This window comes from Echinops telfairi, unplaced genomic scaffold (genome assembly GCF_000313985.2).
Source record: "Echinops telfairi isolate 266 unplaced genomic scaffold, ASM31398v2 ScPeMD7_3533;HRSCAF=4204_1, whole genome shotgun sequence".
In the NCBI taxonomy this organism is placed as follows: domain Eukaryota; kingdom Metazoa; phylum Chordata; class Mammalia; order Afrosoricida; family Tenrecidae; genus Echinops; species Echinops telfairi.
This window is the reverse complement of record NW_022107432.1, coordinates 11,721,190-11,732,114: the sequence shown is the minus strand read 5'-3', so window position 1 is coordinate 11,732,114 and position 10,925 is coordinate 11,721,190. Positions and strand designations below refer to the sequence as shown.

The following is a 10,925-nucleotide window of genomic DNA, read 5'->3' as shown; positions in this document are numbered from 1 at the left end:
GGACATGCTCTCTCCAAAGGCTCTAGTTTCTATTACTCTCGGTGAGCCCTGGCTTGAAGCTCCAGTATAACTTTGTGTTCACCTGGCTCTCTTCCTTCTGTCTGCCTCTCTTTCTAGAGGTTTCAAGTCACTCTAATGGGATTAGGACCCATCCTCTTATGTTAGTACTGTGGGCTAAGCACTGGGCTGCTAACCACAAGGTCAGCAGTTCAAACCTACCAGCTGCCCTGAAGGAAAAAGATGAGGCTGTCGGCTCGCATAGCATTTGTTGATGGTATCAGAAATTCTAAAGAGCAGTTCTACTCTGTTCCGTTAGGGCTGCGGTGAGTTGGAATTGACTCGACGGCCGTGAATTGAGTTCTCCACGGTCCTCGTTCCAAACCACATTGTGCTTCCAGCGACCAGGGGACAGGACTGCAGCATATCTTTTTGGGAATACAATTTAATTGTAAAATTGCACCATTCAGTTGTAAAATGATTTGCACAGCGATTAAGAACATAGCCGGGGCAAATGAGCACTAGTTTACTAATTGTGTAACTGGATCTGGTTTTTAAAAATGCCAAATGGCAGAAATAATGAGGCTTCCATGAACCAGAAGGGACTATACAGAAGGTATTTATTTATTTATTTGGAATGGTTTTGAGAATTCATTCATCATGAGTTGTGGTGAGTGCTATAAAAAAAACCCCAAACTGTAGTAAATGACCCATATTGACCCATATTGACAGAGTTGAACTGCCCAGATGCTTTCTAAGGCTGTATTGCCTGCAGAAGCAGTTCCCCAGCCCTTTCTCTCATGGAATGACCATGGGTTTGAGCCACCAACCTTCCAGTTAGCAGTCATGCACGTAACCACTGTGCCAGCAGGCCTTCTTAGTGAATACTGTAAAAGTGCTATATAAATGTGTCTGTATGCTACTACCATGGGTCACACTTAGATTGTGAGTTTTAGGCAGAATTCCAGGAATTGTATCTTTTAATTTTATTATTATTATTTTTAAAAATCTGCATCCATTCAAAATAAGATCTTCATTTTAAGCACTCAGTACATGTTTGTTGAATTAAAATTTTAAGTCACTGGCTGGCCTAGCCCACTTAGAATTTTGTTGCCAAGCAGTGCTTCAGAAAAATCATTTTTGATAAAGCAAAAACCACTTATTTATTTTCCCTCTCCAATTGCTCCAATTCCTGCCCTTTTCCCTTCCAGCCAGATTTGCACTGTAAACCAAGCCAACCTCCCTGTCATTGAGTCAATGCTGACTCCTAGTGATCCCCTACGGCAGAGGAGAACTGTCCCTGTGGGGTTCCAAGACTAACTCTTTCTGGGAGTAGAAAGCCTCATCTTTCTCCCATGGAGCAGCTGTGGTTTCGAACTGCTGACCTTGTAGTTAGCAGGTCTATGAGTAGCCACTGTGCCACCAGGGCCCCTGCTCTGTACGTTACCCTCCTTTATACTCCTAATTAGATTCTGGATTCATGGTCAAGCATGAAGTTGCTAGAACAGGAATTGAGTTTCCTTTAGCAGTCACAACATGATGCCTTTTTGCAGAGAGAGAGTTTGGAAGTTCCAGACCCATAAAACTTCACCTATGACCTTGTTTTTGACACAGATCGATCTACCTTCATGCTAAGAAATGACCATATTTTCAAACTTGTTGAGCACCAACTAGCATGTATGATTTTCTTTCTGGAATTCAGAGATGAAATCCCTTTGCTCATGTGTCGGGAATAGCAGTTTTGAATTCATCCTCCTGCAGCAGGGCCAGGGCTATTTGCTATAAAATATTTCACTGCTATGCCTCAGCCCTTCCATCCTGGTATGGAGTAAGCTCTAAATCTGCCCTGCCTGACCACACAGAGCCAGCGGCAATCACCGCCAACAGTAAAGCTGTACAATGCAGTTACTAAAACCTCTTCTTATGAATCGAAGGAAACACTTATGGGGAAAATGAGTTAAGGTCAAGAACAGGTGTTCAAAGGAGCCCTTAACACTGGTTGAGGAATTAAACCACCTCAGAGATCAGTCTTAATTTACTCTGAAAGCCATTTCTGTTCTTTATTGCCATCCACATATCTGCGTTGCTGGAAAAGACAGGGAACATTAATTATCACCTAACTACACAATTAATTTTCTTCAAGGCAAATTCCAAAGAGCCCTGAAAATATTTCTTCCATTCGAAAAGTGAATTTTGTCTCTTGTGTCATAACTTTGCTCCCAGTTGGAAAACTAGGATAATGAAATACAGTGGGGGGTGGGATGGGGAGTCAGTTTCTGCAGAACATCAAACACTTCTTTTATTTCATGGTATTTCCAAGTATCACTTACCAACCTTTCATGGACAAAATTGGCACCTCCTCTTGAATATGCTGCTAACTTGTCTGTATAGTTGTAATTAGTTCCCTCCTCCTTTTCCTTTTATACATTATGTATTTTTTCTTTCGTTTTTGGCTACAAAGTAGTGCTTAAATGTGTGCATTTTCAGGACACAATTTAGGGTTTGGAAGAACTAGACCTGCTGATTGCTACTTGCTAAATAATGATTACATTTGTCCCTTTTGAATTGATTTATTAGGTCTGTATTCTAGACTGTATTTCATTCTGCTCCACTGGCTGATAATGAACTCTCTGATAGTGACTTTTTGTCAGATTTATCTTTCTTGGGTCAGAAAACCTAACCTGTTGGAATAGTCTCTTGTTGAAGGGTTCCCTTTAATATCTAGTGACATTTATCACTCTCTAAGGCCAGCTGCCTGAGTTCTCTTCAGTGCTCTGTTTATGGGGCTTGAACATCTATAAATGGAAACACTAGCTAACCAGAAATTATCGCCAGGGCTTTCTGATAGTGTCCTGGGCTCTTACAACTTGGAATGTCCTGCAATATCTAACATGTAAGCCTGTCAAGTCCTTTACAAGACAGAATTTGAACCTCTCTCTGTTTCTCTCTCTCTCTCGCTGTCTCTTATTCTCTTTCAACATGGAATTTGGAAAACATGAACAAGGAAGCTCAGTAAACAAGAATCTAGAGACACAGCGGACGGTAAGACTTGTGAGAGTTACACGCACGGGTTTCTAACATAATCGGCAGGGTGAAAAGAGCAGCTGTCAATGTCAGGAAGAGTTGTTCTAGCCAGTCTACATTCCCACATTCTGCTGGTCAACAACCTTGAAATCAATGAAGTCCATGGGCTTCATTGAAAATGGTATCACAAAATGGTTAACGGTTTCATTGCTGGAATGTAGATGAATTGGATGCAGTTAAATGAACTCTGTTTTTAAAACTAGATTAATTTAAAAAATTCACTCTTGTGGTTGCCTTGAGCGAAGATGATTATTTTATTTATTGATATGGAAGCTACCAAGGATTCAAGGTGTGCTTTCTATTGGAGTTATCAGGTTTAAGGGTTAGGAAAATATATGAGTATTATAGAATATTTTAATGTTTTCTAGATAAGTTATGGACTGTTTGTTTTAAAGATAAAGCTTACTCTTCAGAAATTGGTTTTTCTTGCTTTAAGAGAGGTATGAGTATTTTTTATCTTGATACTAAAAGATTCAATGCCAGTAATGAGTGGCAGTCATTTATATTTGCCTTAAAGGGGATAAATGGATCATTATGTTGGTAAGTTTATTGTGGCTCCCAAGTTACCATTTGAACAGAGCATGACTAATCTTAATTACAGTGTAAGTACTCAGAGGTAACACTGCATCAACGATAACACAACATGGTCCCTTATGGTCTTGGGAATGCATTGTACTGTATATTTGAAGCTGAGTTTTGTACAGTTATAATGATACTGAAACATGAAAGATGGAAGGCTAATCACATTGGATTGAAATGTTGTAAAATGTATCAGAATGTCAAGGCCTAAATGAAATATATTAGATAAAAGGGAATCTTTAGGGATTGAGTCATCTCTCTGGAGATCAACTTTTGACTTGTGTTTCTATTTGGTTGTCCTTGAATGTAATGGCTCTGAACTGTTTTGCTCTTTTATTGTGTTGAAAGGCCACGTAGCAAGGCAGAGCTAACGGAGTTGAGTCAGAGAGGTCTGAGTGAAAATTCTCTTTCCACAACTTCAAAAAATGTGGGGTGATATGATGTTGTTTAAATGTTTTGTGTCTCAGTTTACTCACTTGGTCTGTGTCTCAGTTTACTCACTTGGTAAATGAAGAACAAAAATACTTAATTAGAAGACTGTCATACAGAATAAAAGCTATTCTGTATGTCTCCAGCCTGTACTTATTATTTTCCAAGATGCTTTTTTAAACTGACTTCAAAAGCATATGCCCAGAGGTTATTAACATAGAAAGAGAATGCTGAAATTCATTTTGAAGTAAAAGAAAAAAACAGACTCGCTAACCCTATCAGCATGGTCTTCCTAAAGCTGTATGAAACCAGATGTAATTGTTCATAAATACATTGAATTAAGAATTTCGATGGATTAGTGCAACATTTGACTCCAAGCTTCCTGGCAGTCTTTCACAGGGAGTTTTACAAATAAACATGGCTGGACATGGACCAACTGAGCAAAAGCAAAAAGTGATTTCTTAGTATTTGAACTGGGTTGATGAATTAACATTTCAATTTCTGGGATGTCAGATATTCTGTATGCCTCACACTACCTCAGCCAGAGCTATAAATCTGTATGTGAGTAAAAACCTTTCCTCTGAGCAAACATCTGTCACAGAATACTCTACATCGAAGGTCTAGGGCTCACTCTGATTAATGTGCAGGAATTCCGGGGAAGTGATGGGGGCAGATTAGAAGACATGAGAACATCCAACTTATGCCTAGAAGAGACTGTTTGGGGAAGGAAGAAAATATCAACCAACTCAAAGTCTGGGGAACAGTCACATATGTAACTCAAACACCTTTCAAATCCAGGCGTTCTGATTACCCTGCATTATTAAAAAGGTTAGATATGCTCAGAATTTTCTGAGAGAGTTAAAAAAAAAAAGCAATATATCTTTGGCAGTTTCTACTAAGATAATTATTTTACACATCCCAGTTCTTCAATTCATGGAGCATCAGATGCCTTGTCAAGAGCAATGTAATACAGCTTGACTGGCTAGATTGCTGAATATAGTTTAAAATGCATTTTTGACGAGTCCACCACTTTCTGGCAATTATGAAACTTATTTATTTTAAATAGTAAAGTATATTTAGAACATATGGTCTCTCTCTCTCTCTCTGTCGATGCTGACCCCCTGTGTTTCCGAGACGGTAACTGTGTATAAGAGTAGAAAGCCCAGCCTTTCTCCCGAGGAGCTGCTGGTGGTTTCAAACTGCTGACTCTGCACATCACAGTCTTTATAAGGAGAGAATATTTTGTCATCAAAATATTTGGTTATGCATATTAGGTGCCCAGGTGACTCAGTGGTTAGGCATTTGGTTGTGAACCTAAAGGCTGATGATTCTAATCGCTAGGTTGCTTCCCAGAAGAAAGATGAGACAGTCGGCTTCCATAAAGATTTACTGCCTTAGAAACTTATGAAAAACTTATAAAAGCTTTACTTTTCTCCTGTTGGGTTGCTATGAGTTGGAATTGTGTCAAAAGAATAGAATGGTTTTTAAAAAGATGCATATCATTTAAAAATAAAGTCCTATTTCTCTTCGCATAAGGATCATTATAATGACAAATAATATATTCATATTAAAATTAAGAAATACACCTCACTGACTTTATTTGGGACATTTTCTAAAGTTAGAACTACAGAAAACCAATAGTTTGTAGATTTAAAAAATTCACCCGTCAAATCTTCTATCTAAAGAAACAAAAATAAAACAGGATATTAAAAATACACTTCCAAAATAAATCTTCCCCTCCTCTGGATGAGCTGCTACTTTTAAGTATTGATTTTTGTCACCAATGAATTTGTTGCTGTTTGGTGATTTAAAGCAAAGACTCACGGTTGCTTGGCAATTGAATGTGATCCCTTCAGATTCATTCATCAGTAGGTTTTCTACGAAGCAACAAAGACAAAGTGACACTCAAATGTTTTACACTTTATCACACCTACCAATGCCAATTTAAATTTCTCACAAGTCGGCTGGTATTGTTTAATTTTTCAAATGTGAAAAGAAGAAATCGAAAGGGCAGTTCTAGCTAAACCCCCAAAATATATGAGAGGATACCCCCCAAATATCCAGAAAAAAACTCTGCCAGGCAGAGCTCTCATAGTGCACATTTTTTGCTTCGGTGAGTATCAAGCAACTCCCTCTGAGTTAGTGCATCCAGCGGCGTGGCCTGGGAAGGTTCTCTCTGGTCACGGTGAATTTTTATGTAAAAGCAGTTTCCCTGGAACCTCTTTTTTTGTGGTGGCTGATTTAAGAGAACAGCGTGCGGATGTGAAATTTTGTTTTCTGCTTCAGAAAAATGCCACAGAACCGGTTGTGATGTTGACTACAGCTAATAAGGACAACGCTATGAGAAAAACTCAAGTGTATGAGTGGTTTTCTCCTTTAAAAAAGGTGAAATATCGATGACTGATGACAAATCTCATTCTGGACATCTGTCAACTTCCTGAGCTGATGAAAATGTCAACAAAATTCCTACGCTTTTGCTTGTAGACAGACGATGGACCATTGAACAGATGGGGGGAGTTGTCTGGACTATGTTGGAGCTCGGTTCGGAGAATTTTAGTGGATGATTTGGGAATGAGAAGGGTCGCTGCAAAGTTTGTGCCTCAGGTTCTGACTGACCAGGAAGAAGCGTTGAGTGGAAACATGCAGTGCTTTGAAAGAACACCTTCAAAGCAACGCAGACTTTTTTCTAAGGTCATTGCTAGTGACAAGACAAGGTGCTGTTCTTATGCCCCCGAAAGCAAGCATCTATCAAGCCAGTGGAAGATGCCATCATCATCTCAGCCCCCAACAGCTCGTCAAGGGAAATCAAAGATCAAGAAAATATTCATTTAGGTTTTTTTTGATGTGAGGGGGATAGTGCATTTGGAATCCATTCCACCAAGTCAGACTGTTAATCAAGCTTTCTATTTAGAGGTTCTGAAACAATTGCTTAATACAGTGTGGGGGGAAAACAGGCCTGATTTGTGGCAGACGGGGGACTGGTTTTGCAACTCTGGCAACTATGACAATGCACCTGCCACCTGCACGCAGCCACCTCAGTGCCCCAGTTTTTGACAAAAAAACCAGCATGCCTCTCTTGCCCCATTCACCTTATGTCACTTGACCTTGCTCCATGTGACTTCCTTTTGTTTCCATGAATGAAGAGGAACATGAAACAATAGTCATTTGACTCCTTAGAAGAGGCGAAGAAAAAAACGAGGAAGGAACTGTCAGCCATCCAAACAGATGAGTTTGAAAAATGTTTCTAAGCATGGAATCACAGATTTGACAAATGTATTAAGTGTAATGGAGTTAAGTGTGCTTTAAAGGTGATAAGGTTGTTTGTTTAAAAAAAATTAAATACATAGCTTTGGGAAAAAAGTTCCAATTTTGGGGGTACCCACTAGTATAAAGTCATGTTGGGTGTCTTAACCAGTTCTGACTCTGCAAGCCATGAGGACATGTTCGTAAATTGAAGAATACCCCAGATCAGATTACACAGAAGCTGACGGGCTGGGGAGGAGGGAAAGGATTACATATTTTGAAACAATACAATCCTGTTTAATTTGTTCCACAATCATTGTTGGGGCTGTATTGATGCCCCCTGCCCCCCACCCCACCCCACCCCACTCCACCCCACCATGGCTTGTTCAAGTAGAAGTAGTTTGAACTGGTGGTTCCTAAGAGAAGATAAAAGCACACGTTGTGACCCTTTATCTTTTGCAAAATCTTTTCTTTGAATAGATTCCAGTATTACAAACAAACCAGATCTTTTGTATCTTACGTATCTGGGATCATTCTTCACATTTCCAAGACTACGTATGTTCCTTGAAACTATATGTTCCTAAAGTTCTTCTGAAGAAAGTTCCTGGCCTGTGCTCAAGAACATTCAGGAAAACACATGGTAGGCAAGGCAGTACACAGTGCTTTCCCTCCTGGGGACTCACAGTATATGTTAGCATATTAACGTCTATGGGCCATTTGGCAGATTAACTTTTTAGTTAACACATTGCTGTTGAGCTGATTCCCAGCTCCTAGCAGATTAACCGAGTCTTTCTTAACCTCCCCACCAATGAAGTGGACTGTGCTGTGGATCCCACGACAACGAAGAACTAGTGTTTTCTGGAACATACTTTAGGAAACGATGCATCAGCATATAAATTAGTCTGATCCTATGTGTAACTTGCATTTTCAGATACTGATGTACAAGGCTAAAAATCCTAACTAGGTTTATTTTGTTTCTAAACCACGAAGTTACTTCTGGAATAGTTTTGAAAAAAAGTAAAGGCTTTTATTTGGTATTTTTAAATTGATAAGTAAAACTAAAGCAAAAAATTCTTAATATTCTCCTATCTCCATCTCTTTTAGAGAACTAAATGCATCAATAAGTAACTGTATCATTTCCCTTTATCATCCACTGAAACTTCTTGATGAAAAGGAGTAATTTCTGCATTAATATAGTGAAAGCTCTCAGGTACCCGAGGGCATTCTTACATAATAATGCTTTCTTTCCCTAAGCGATAACAAGAACAAACAGACCATAGGCATATAACTAATAATGTTATCATATTAGTATAATGTGTCTCAAGAGACAATTCTATCGTCTCATGCAATGAATGTTTGAAAAACATCAGAAAAAAAGGGATAACATGAGAAGCAGGTAATCCAACTTGTTTCATATTGAAATCTGGAAGAAGCAGATCAGCATAGTTGTCTGTTTTTGAATGCTGGAAAAAGTGCATTTTGAGTAGCAATAACTCCTCTCTGAGATTGAGGAAGAAAATATTTTTCATCTGGTAATTGATTTGTCAGTAGGCTGTATATGCTGCAAGGAGTTGAAAACTGATATTTTAAGTAATTTAAATTCAATTTTTATATTAAAAATGCATTTTTCTTTATTTTGAATTTGAGGATGAGTAATTTATCTAAGCGTTTATAGATTTAATTATGATTTCACAGTAAAGCATTCTCATGTCAGAAAAAATGGATTGGCATTTTGTTCTTATTATCTAATGAGAAAAATAATATATGCATTTAAAATTTCTGTTATAATTTAGTGAAGCAGGCTCTTTGAATAAAGTAAAATTAATGATTAATTCACAGCTATAGTTATATAAGTAATATTAATTACTTTCTAATGAGAAATGTTATCAAAGCAAACAAACAAACAGAACAAAACATGGGACAGTGTGCTGTTATAATGCCATATATTATTGTCTGATGGGAAGTTCTTTTACTTTTTCTTTAAAAATTCTTTTAAAAATATTTGTCACATTCATCCACATGTTATACAATTCAATGATTCAACCAGATCAAGAATTGTACAATCATCACCACAATCAATTCTAGAACATATTCTTATTCCTTGTACTCATTGTTATTCTTTTTTTTTAATGTGGCAAAAATACAAGAACAAAACATTTCCCAATTCAACAATTCTATATGTACACTTCAGTGCCATTGATTGTACTCTTTGTGCTGTACAACCATTACATCATCACAATCAGTTCTAGTGGTCCCCTCCCGCCTCCTGCATTCATTGTTTGCTCCCCAATTCCCCTCATTCTCTGATTGCCATAAATCATCGCACTGTTATTGTCTCTATGCATCTTCTCCTTCTGTGCATCACAAACTGGGAAACCCAACAGAAAAATAACAAAAACAAAACAAAATGGCAAGAAGAAAATAATAATAATAATATAAAGATAAGAATAAAATAAAGAGTAAGACAGAAAAGACAACTATCAATATTTAAAACACCAGAGAAGAAATTTCTGTTGTGGAACAAGTGAGAGATAAGTTAACCTAGAGAAAATTCAGATTGGGTCAAGAGGGAGGTCAACTGACCAAGTGTCGTATCATACCAAGTTTTGAACCATCATAATCAAGTTGACAACAATCTCTGTCTGACAGTAAAGCCGTTTGGATCGCTTTCCTCTGGCTGGAGGGGATCTGCCGGAGGCTTCATCTGACGAGATGTTCTGTAGATTTGGAGCTCCCACTGCCCTCCATAGCCTTCTATAAACTGGGTGTTCACAATTTAAGCTCTGATACTTTTCCCTTCATTGTATTTGGATTTTGTCACCATCCTCCTTGGATCAGACAGGCTGATGTGCTTCTTCAATGTGGACCTCAGTGGAGGCCTCACGGCAGAATGTTCTGAGCTGCAACGAGTGCTTTAGGTAGAAGTAGCTTCAAACAAAGCAAAAAAGGAGTTAATTCAGTAGACATTTCTGGCATCTATTTTTTAACAAAACAAGGTACTAAAGGCTGTAGTACATGATAAAGCCATAGTTTATTTTGGCTCAGCACCTACCTATTTCTTTTCCTTCCTGTGTCTATTTCTGTCTAACTGTGGCAACAGGCACTCAGTTTACCCTGAAATACCTGGAAAATTAGATTATATCACTGATGTTTCTGATCTGTTTTTTTGAGACTATTTTTAATATGGCTTGAATGTTGTCTCTGATATTCATTTTTCATATTAGGTGGCATCATATAATAAAATAGGTGGTAAACTTTGGATAGAAAATAAATAGAGGCAATATATTCATCTAAATATCTTCATATCAGCTGAGATTGGGTGCGTTCAGGGTGGTAACAGCAAGTGACCTAAAATCTGTGGTGAGGAGGGTATAGGAGGTCTGGTAGGGCTTGATCAAGGGCAATGTGACCGAGAGGAATTAGTGAAACCCAAATGAAGGCTGAACATGATAGTGGGACAAGAGGAAAGTAAAAGGAAATAGAGGAAAGAATTAGGAAGCAAAGGGCATTTATAGAGGTCTAAATAAAGGCATGTACATATGTAAATATATTTATATATAATGTGGAAATAGATCTATGTACATATATTTAAA

General features: G+C 38.0%; 1 protein-coding gene across 2 annotated transcripts in view; it reads left to right on the top strand.

Annotated features, from left to right (window-relative positions):
* Window positions 1-2,908: 2,908 nt before the first annotated feature.
* LOC101655916 (muscular LMNA interacting protein) overlaps window positions 2,909-10,925 on the top strand; it is a 299,439-nt gene continuing 291,422 nt past the window's right edge. For both annotated transcript variants that reach the window (XM_045294875.1, XM_045294876.1), the window contains exon 1: window positions 2,909-3,039. In XM_045294875.1, coding sequence (XP_045150810.1) covers window positions 2,977-3,039 — 63 coding nt within the window. In that variant the 5' untranslated portion in view covers window positions 2,909-2,976. The remainder of the gene's footprint in view (window positions 3,040-10,925) is intronic.